This window comes from Triticum dicoccoides, chromosome 7A, assembly GCF_002162155.2.
Source record: "Triticum dicoccoides isolate Atlit2015 ecotype Zavitan chromosome 7A, WEW_v2.0, whole genome shotgun sequence".
In the NCBI taxonomy this organism is placed as follows: Eukaryota; Viridiplantae; Streptophyta; class Magnoliopsida; order Poales; family Poaceae; genus Triticum; species Triticum dicoccoides.
The window spans coordinates 233757096-233766327 of record NC_041392.1 but is presented as its reverse complement, the minus strand read 5'-3'; the positions used below and the strand labels follow the sequence as shown (position 1 = coordinate 233766327).

Sequence of the window (9232 nt, the reverse complement as noted above, 5' to 3'; positions counted from 1 at the left end):
GTTGATGTGGTTGTTTCAACAAATAATTCTTTTTTGTGGGGGGACAAATAATTTGATATATACTAGAAATTAAATAGGGTTGTCAAAACATAGTGAAAATGAGAACCATCCGGTCACACCAGAACGCCGTGAATCCATACACCCCCATGATCCCCCGCATGGTGCACCAGTTGATGGAGTCGAAGGCTTTCACCAAATCTAACTTCAGCACCAGTGTAGGGGACGATCATTTGTGGCGGTAATATTTTTCTTGAGACAAATCTTATATCCAAAATTAAAAGAAATGGAGAGAGTACCAAAGTTGTAAAATCCACAATAAATAAATTCAGTTCAGTCAAGAATGAGATCAGTAAAATCTATTAGAATGGATATACATATAGAGTACACGTGTGAAGTGTCAAGCTTATAAACAAATACATTAAATAACGGACAACAAGTCTGCTAGATTAAAGGAAATCGTTTTTGTTGGAGCTTTGTTTGATCAGATGGAGGTGCTGTTGGGGATGCCTTTGCCCGTGACGCCGGGCTGCGAGAATGGTTTCATGAGCTGGTACGGCACGATGCCGGCGCCACACCGGTTCTTCAGCTTCCTGTTCTTGTTCCTTCCGTCGATGATTCCCTCCACCGCCTTAAGCTGCTCGTTGAACCTCAGGTACGCCGCCCGCACCGCGGTGTCGTAGCCCCACGGGGCAGTCTCCATCCCTCCGAGGTACTCCTCGTCGGGGGAATGGCTAGACAGAACGTCCAGCACCGCCATCACCAGCGTTGCTTGCACCTGCGACGGGAAGCATTCTCGGAGCGCCTGGTCGGGGTTGTCCAGGAATTTCTCGAAGGCGGCGGCGTCCACAGGCTCCTCCACCGGCATGTTGGTGCGCGCAATGGAGGGGCGGTTCGGGAAGTAGCCGCCGAAGTCGTACTGCCCGAAGTTGACCGCCGCGTGGTGCGCCGCGGCGACCCAGATGATGGTGGTGAGCGTGTGCGCGAGGCTCTCCGGCGTGTCCAGCTTAGGCCACCACGGCGCGTCCTTCTTGTCGCCGTGTCCCTCTGTTCGCACCTCCGTCCAGAACGCCTGCAGCTCCGCGTCGCCCGTGACGCTGGCGTTGTTCGGGTAGTAGCTGGAAACGTACGCCTGAACCCAGCCCTTGATGGCGTCCCAGATGAGGAGCCCGTCGTTGGCGAACGGATAGTCTTTGATGGCGAGCTTGAGGCCGTGCTCCGCCGTGGGGTCCTCCTCCGCCATGCCCCTACGGACGAGGTCGGCGGGGAGGGCCTCCATGTCGAAGCGCCAGAGCTTGTCGTACGCGACGGAGCTGAGCTCCATGGCGTACCTCTGCGGGGAGAAGGTGAGCTCGATGATGCCGCCGCCGTTGATGAGGGCGGAGCGCGCGAGCGCGTTGATACGCATGGTGTAGCGGAAGTGCGGGCGCAACAGCTGGTAGATGGGGTGCATCTCGCTGAGCTGCCTGTTGGCGGCGAGGATGTAGGGCTCGACGGCGCAGTGCGTGCGCAGCCAGTGGGTGACGAGCTCGTGGTGGCCGGCGTCGTGGGCGCGGACGTGGGACTTGGCCATCCGCCACAGCCAGGACTTGGTGGTGTCCGTGGACGAGGTGAACACCTGCCTCCACTGCGGCATCGTGGGTGAGGCCGGCCGGGTGAGCTCGATGGCGAGGAGGCGCAGCGTGCCGTCGTCGGTGAGGAACATGATGGTGCGGGAGCCGTACATGGTGGTGTGCTGCAGGGCGCGGATCTTGTGCACGTAGGGCAGGAACAGGTCGTGGAAGTCGAGCATGAAGAGCCTCTTGCTCTTCACCGCCTCGGCCACCGTCATGGTGTGCCCCATCTGCGCCTCCAGCAGCTCGGCGGTGATCGCCGACTCAGCCGGGCCGTACACCGCCGGGTCGAGCTTGCTCTTGAGAGGAAACTCCTTGACAAGCTCGATGGCGTACGGGTTGATCCCGGCGAGCGTCTCCCTGGCGAACTCCTCGTCCCGCAACCACGCAAACTTGTCCTCTGCATTCGGCAATCGACACGCATTTACTAATTAGGTTCGTGCATTGCATGAAAAACTCCATTTTTGCTACTTGGCATGCACGTGCATATGGAAGTTAGGAAGAAACAAGGTACTAGGAACGTACTCTGGACATTTGCGGGGGCGTCGAAGAGGAGGACTTTGTCGCCGGGGCCGTCGCGGAGGAACTCGAGGAGGCGCGGCACGGCGGCGCGGAGGAAGCCGAGGTCCTCGGCGCGCGGCAGCTCGACGCCGTCCTCGAAGAGCTTGTCGATGACGAAGAAGGAGGGGAAGCCCTGGTTGGGGTCGATGAGCGTGGACTGCACGGCCGGCACCGCCGCGTGGAGCACCGACTGCAGCGTCTTCACCGAGAACTGCACGTTCTTCTCCTCCGAGAAGGCCTCGTCCCTCGGCACGTACACGTCGCCGCTCCTCGTCTCCGACTGCGGATCTGCACGTACGCGCGCACGCACGCACATAGCACGAGTTACACCCTGTGGTACACTACACGCGCATGCATGCACGATGTGTGTTACGTACGTCGTATCTCTTGAGACTTTGTGGTGTGCGTACCTTTGGTGGAGCGGGGGCGGCCGGTGCGGCAGCGGCGCGGGTAGGGGAACTGCTTGTTGCCGCCGAGGACGGGGCGGGCGCCGGCGGCACCGAGCTCCTCGCCGGAGCCGAGGTCGTTGTACACGTCGTAGTCGTAGACCCGGTCGGTGGCCTTCCTCTGCCCGGTGCCGTCGCCGCGCTTCTTGGCGAGGTCGTTCTTCCGGTAGCCCTGGAGACCCGGAGGCGTCTGGCCCGGCAGGTAAGGCTGCACGGTTGATCCACGTTCACAAATTTCAGCCAAAAGTTACTTTTCTTTATACAGTATACTGAGAGGCAATAGTTTGTTTCGAGTGATGATTCTAGCATGTCGTTTTATTTTCATTCAAGCAAGCTGCAGCTCCTGGGGGGCCACACGCGCACGGGTTGGAAACTCGTACGGGCGGGCCACGTACGTACGGTACGTATTTATCGGGGAGATCATGGGCGTGCCCTGCCAACTTTTTACGCAACCAAGTCACGATATGCACGTTCTAAAAAGGCAATGTATACGTGCACACGGTTGCTCCATGTGCAGTGATCGCGTGGAAGCCTGGACACCACTAGCTCTCGACTGCCTGTCTGCCTCCATGCCCAGCGCAGATCGCCGTGCATCTAATGCGAAATAACGAGACTTGACGTGCCTTAAATTCGAGAACTGACCATGCACGTCAAATCTGCCATACTTATGGTTCCACGCACAGTTATCAGATGATCATATAGCCTAAAGCCCTAATTAAACTACAGCGACTTGGCCTAATCTCCGGTCGATCCAGTCTCGTTCAAGGTAAAAAATTCTACGGAGATCGCGTTCGCACGTTAGCTGAGGAGACCTTCCCGATGAAAGGCAAGGCGACTGACTTGACTTGGTTCCTTACCTTGTTGGCGAAGAAGACGCGCTTGGCGTCGCCGGACTTGGGCGGCAGCCAGGAGTCGCAGCGGATGACGTCGGAGTTGCCGCCGGCCGTGACCACCTTCACGTCCTCCAGGAACATCTCCGTGCCGTGCTCGTTGGCGACCAGCACGGCGCCGACGGGGCCGAAGCCCGCCGGCACGTTGAAGTCGGCCTCGTAGGTGACGACGTGGAGGTCGTTGTCGGCCACCTTGTGGGCGTAGCTCTTGATCGTCGGCTTCTCCTTCCCCGTCTCTGCATTCATAGCGCGATTAGCTTCAAGCAGTACTCCATGACACAGCTGAACTTGCAAGCTGCTATACGCGCACGGGTGACCAGGTTTGTTTTTACAAAGTTTTAATTTTCGCAATCAGATGTAATACTAGGTGATGACCATGCATGCATCAAACAAGTAAAAAAAGAATGGTTCAAACAAGGTGAAATGGGTCGTTATTACTCTAGTCAGGATATATAGTGGCAGGGCAAAAAAAAAGGATATATAGTGGCATGAGGGTCTTTGCACCGATCTAAGTCGAACAAAAATTCCTACTGAGATAAGAGGAGGGACAAAGTCGCACCAATAGTACTTTTAAACCTTTCCAGCTTATGACGTTTTGCATGACGAAATTAACGAGGGCTGCTAACACAGCGTCTCAACCTGCTATGGTTTATCCATAAATATACTTGTTTTGGTAGTAACTCAATTAGGACTGGTCACTTAAACTATGGTTGACTTTTTATAACAAATTGTATCGCCGCTCAAGTTGACTGAGAACGTAGTACAGTACTAGATTTTACCTCAAAAAGAACGAGTAAGTTATTGTCTTATAACAGGAAAAAAGTGTGAAAACTAGTCGAACCAAACGAAATAAATTGTAGAAAACGACTGATGATTTTTCCTCCAGGCAACTTGTGCATCTCTATGATCGATGGATGATTTTTGCGCACCCGTCGATCTCTGGCCTTTGCTTCAATAGCACATCTGTTAGCTATATAGGAGTAGTTAGTTGATTCATTTATTCATTCGTCCGTCGATCAATTAATTCTACTACCGTGTTTAGCCGTCCCACAGGCCGGTCGACCGTTTGAATTTTCTTTGTGGTGTTGTCCTTATAATGCCTTCGCCTGATAAGATCTTAATTTGGGCCACGAAATGGTGCAGGTTGCATTTTCACCACGATAAACTAAAGTTGTGCCTTTTTTATAGACCAAAATTAGTTTACAAAACCATGCAAAAGTATATGCGTGCATGCATGTCAATGTTCCAGGACATGGTATACTTACTGGCGTCAAGCTCGGCGCTGACGAGCTCGAGCTCCATGGACCTGCCGATGAGGTCCTTCACATCGTCCATGGTCCTGGACGGCCTCAGCCCATCGAGGAACCCGCCGACGGTGACCTTAACCGTCGCCACCGCCTTGACGCGCACCGAAGCACCGCCCTTCCCTGCCATGTCGGAAGAAGCACCGCCTCCGCCGATGCTACTGCTAGCAGGAACCACCTCAGACGGCCCAACGGACGCGCACCGCACGACGAGCTGCCTGCCGCCACCGAGCGCACGAGCACAGCGTCGCCCCGGACGGCCGGCGGAGAGCGAAGACGACGGGAGGCTGCTGCTGGTGCTGCACGTGGAGGAGGGGAGGATGCGACGACTCGCGATGGTGCGGTGGTGGCTCTGGAGGCTGGATGGTTTGAGCTGAGGAGGAAGGGACATGGCTGGCTTTATAGCAAGCGAAGCTGAGCTACAAGCCTATGGCTACGGGTGGGCGTACGATCGCCCGGCGTGTCCAATAAATTCGAGGACGGGGCTTACGTGTGCGTCTGCTACGGCTCGTGCGTTGGTGACTTGCGAGTTGTGAGCTGCGATTGGGCATGGGCATGGGATTATATAAACTGTGAGCGTTGAAACTAATGCATGGTCGACGGTTCCTTTGTTCCTTGAGTTTCTGGTCGAAAACGGCAGTACGTGCGGTGCAGCTCGTGGGTACATGTTACTATCGTGAATCAAGTTCTAGGCTGGGCTAGCTTCGAGGCGGCTACGTAACTTCTTTGGAATGTGCCACACGCTTTTCCACGCCAAGTTGGCTAGCTAGCTTGTGTGACAAGTCGCCAGGTTAGGGGTTTATCCTCGGGAAAGGTAGTTTTCTATCTTTACTTAGGGACGTCGACTGTTGATTCATCTTTTTCGCTTTCGTTTCCAGGCTACTCTAGCTAAGCAGGTTCGTGGTTCAGTTCTTGTCTGGACAGTGGTTTGAGATTGTGTTCTTCTTCCTTTACTGGAGCTATGCCTTTCTCCAACAGAGTCAATTGCAAGAAACTATCACATTTGCGGCGTCGCTAATCCGTTGCAAAAAACACCGCAAAATCATTTAAGTCGTTGTAAAAAACACTGATCGGGTGATTTGGCTTGTTTAATCACTTTCTTACAAGTGGGGGCAGATTGTAAGGTACTGACTTAGCAAAAAAGATAACACAAACACCCCTAGATCTAAAAAAAGAAAAGCAATCAGACCCTCCCCTCCCCCCGCGTGTGGACGAGTTGTGTGTTTGGCGGCGGCGCGGTCACGGCTGACCTCTGCCGCCTGCATGTCCAATAGATCGCCGACCATCGTCCTGTCGCCGCTCCTCCCATCGTCATGGTCGAAGGAGGCGCGGTGCTCGTCGATGACTTGCTGCGCCGCCGATGAGTCGCCGCCCTTCTGGGAAGCCGCACTGCCCGCCGCTTGACGCCGCCGATGTCCAGCACGCCGAGCACTAGCGGCTTCCTTGAAGAGGCTTTGGAGGCGGACCTCGTCCGCGCGGACGGCCGCAGAGCGGAGGATGATGCCCGCAGAGAGCCGTTGGGGAGGTGGCGTGCAGAGAGGACGTCGGGCCGGTTGGGGAAAACGGCGGCGCGCAACAAGGCTGCAAGCAGCGGCGCCACCACGCATAGCTCGAGTGCTGGTGGCGGCGTGCATCACTACATCAAGAAACCAGCACGACGGCGCAAGAAACGGGGCGGCGGCGCGCCGTGCGGGAGCGCAAGCAGCGGCGTGCATCACTGGAGCGAGCAGAGGCGAGCCGCGGCAGCAGGAGACGAACCGCAGGGACGAGGCGCGGCCCACTCGACCGGCCAGCTCCGTCGCCGACTGCCGCATCAGCCGCGCGACTCTACCCATGCCCTGTGCTCCCCGGCGACGAGCCCCATGCCGCGTGTTGCTGCTCTGCTTGGGCAGCCCAAATCGGGAGCGGTGGCTGATTGCGTTTTCTTCTTTTGTTTCAGGGGTGTGCATGTTAATTTTTTGCCATGTCAGATCCTTACAATGAGGCTCCATTTGTCAAAAAGCGATCAGACGTACCAAATTACCCGATTAGTGCTTTTGTAATAAGATTAAAGAAATTACAGTGTTTTTTTGCAACGGATTAGCGACTTAGTGGTTTTTTACAAACCTAGCCACAAGTATGGTAGTTTCTTGCAATTGACTCTTCTCCAACAGCTAGTACCTACTACTCCTCCGTAAAGAAATATAATAGTACTAACGATCTAAATGAGTATTTTTTTTACGGAGGGAGTACTATGGTTCATCTTACTACTACTAATTAACATGTTTCTCGAAGGGTATGGTTGACCGCATCAAAACATTTCTACCTTTTGTTTACATCTGAACCCATAGACTTGCCGTGCAGGCTGCCAACCGGGTGAATGTTATTCCAACTTTCTGACTCGGCACCCCCGTTGTTATTTTTTCAGAGAGAAGGGAGGAAAACGAGCACAATGCTCTTCGCGCGATATATCACATGGGGCCATGGACTGGCAGTTTGGCCTAGATGGACTGACGGGTGGGATAGTAAAAAAAAAACCGAGCCGCGTGCGTACCTACTGGACAACATATGTAATGCATGCAATTCTACAGATTGACCTTTCAATTCTTGATGTGTGACAGAACAATAATCTTCAGGACTTGAACACACACAACGCAGCAGCCAAGTCCCGTCTACGCTTCTACAAATATATGTACGGGCGATATACATCCAGCGACTGGATTTCATGGACAAGTAGTCCTACTTAATTGCTAAGAAGCTAGGTTCCATGTATCGCTAGCACCTAGCAGCCGCGGCCGGCCGTATGTGTGTATATACTACACCAAGTAGGATATGTGCGTATGCTTGTGCAAGCAAGATGTCGACACTTAATTTGCTGATCCAAGCTAGACGATGTAATCGTTTCGCCAAAAAAAGATGAAAAATACTAGTAGGTGATTTTAAAACGTGGGCGGCATGGTTTGCGCGACGGTAGATTCTTAGCTATGCATTTCTGTAACAGTATGGTTCTTGAACCTCATCGTTTGCCTTTAAATTACCCGATTCCAACCTAGCTAGAAACATATACTGTCCACGCGGTTTTTTTTTTTTGGAAAAGGGGACGTGCCCCAGCCTTTGCATCAGAAAGATGCATACGGCTCATATTATTAAAAGAATAAACCAGTAGCATAGTACCGAAAGGTCATAGTAGAAACTATAACAAAATCTGTAAATAAGAAAAGCCCAAAGCCACAACCGGCTGGCAAAACAATAGGATCAATACATGTCTATCCTATTACATGACCGCCATCCAAACCGGTTGAAAATATCCCGAGCTACCATCTCCCATCGGGTAGACGCAGTAACCAAACGCTCCCTGGGCTCCGTCGGAGTGAGTAGCGACCACATACGGATGAACGCCGTGGCCCTGAAGATAACCTGCAAAAAGTGAATGTTTGTTGATCGGTTAAAGACTAAGTCATTTCTACAATTCCATATTGCCCACAAAAGTGCACAAACGCCAACCCGAATGTGTCTTGCAATGTCAGAATCCACCCCATCTAGCCATGTTCCAAATAACATACTAATAGAGGTGGGCTGACTAATATTAAAAGCAATATGAACCGACCGCCACAGAATCTTAGCCAACGGGCAATCGAGAAAGAGGTGTTTGATGTTTTCAGAATGATCGCAGAAGCTACATCGAGACGGACCTACCCAATTACGTTTTGCAAGGTTATCCTTAGTCAGAATGACTTGTTTATGCACAAACCACATAAACACTTTAATACGTAAGGGTACTTTAACTTGCCAAACATGTAAGGAGGTAGGGATGACAGTAGAGTTAATGACATCCTGATACATTGATTTGACCGAGAACACACCGTTCTTAGTAAGTTTCCAATGCAAATGCTCAGGGTTAGAAGACAACCGGACATCCATTAAACGACGAACCAGATGGAGCCAGGCCTCCCAACGATTTCCAACAAGCGTCCGCCTAAAGTTGATATTGAGGGGAACGGATTGTAAAACAGTAGCAACATAGGCACCTCTACGTTGGACTATGTTATACAAAGAAGGATATTGAAGTGCTAGTGGGGTCTCCCCAAGCCACGTATCCTCCCAAAACCTCGTCGTGGTACCATTCCCAACAATAAATTTAGTCTTGTTGAAAAAGATTTGTTTAACTCTCATCAAACCCTTCCAAAAGGGCGAGTCGGAAGGTCTCACAGTCACCTGAGCCAAGGTTTTAGCAAAGAGATATTTATTGCGTAAAATCTGTGCCCAAGTGGCCTCCGTCTCAGATGACAACTTAAAAAGCCACTTGCTAAGGAGACATATATTTTTGATTTCCAGATTTTCAATACCTAGGCCACCTTGGTCCTTAGGTCTGCAGATAATATCCCACTTCGCAAGTCTATACTTCCGTTTAAGCTCATCAATTTGCCAAAAGAATCGAGATC

General features: G+C 52.3%; 1 protein-coding gene across 1 annotated transcript; it reads right to left on the bottom strand.

Moving 5' to 3' along the window:
• Positions 1 to 324: 324 nt before the first annotated feature.
• Positions 325 to 5320, bottom strand: LOC119331583 (probable lipoxygenase 8, chloroplastic). The gene is made up of 5 exons (XM_037604745.1): positions 4773 to 5320; positions 3475 to 3743; positions 2582 to 2825; positions 2136 to 2459; positions 325 to 2010 (listed from the first exon to the last, which is right to left on the bottom strand). The coding sequence occupies exons 1-5, from the start codon at positions 5200 to 5202 to the stop codon at positions 482 to 484; spliced, it is 2796 nt and encodes a 931-aa protein (XP_037460642.1). The 5' UTR covers positions 5203 to 5320; the 3' UTR covers positions 325 to 481.
• Positions 5321 to 9232: the final 3912 nt, after the last annotated feature.

Coding starts and splice junctions, on each gene's coding strand:
- LOC119331583 (XM_037604745.1), bottom strand. CDS start 5,202: ATGTCCCTTCCTCCTCAGCTCAAACCATCCAGCCTCCAGAGCCACCAC. Junction 3,744..4,772: donor CAGCGCCGAGCTTGACGCCA/GTAAGTATACCA, acceptor CTATGAATGCAG/AGACGGGGAAGGAGAAGCCG. Junction 2,460..2,581: donor CCGCCCCCGCTCCACCAAAG/GTACGCACACCA, acceptor GCGTACGTGCAG/ATCCGCAGTCGGAGACGAGG.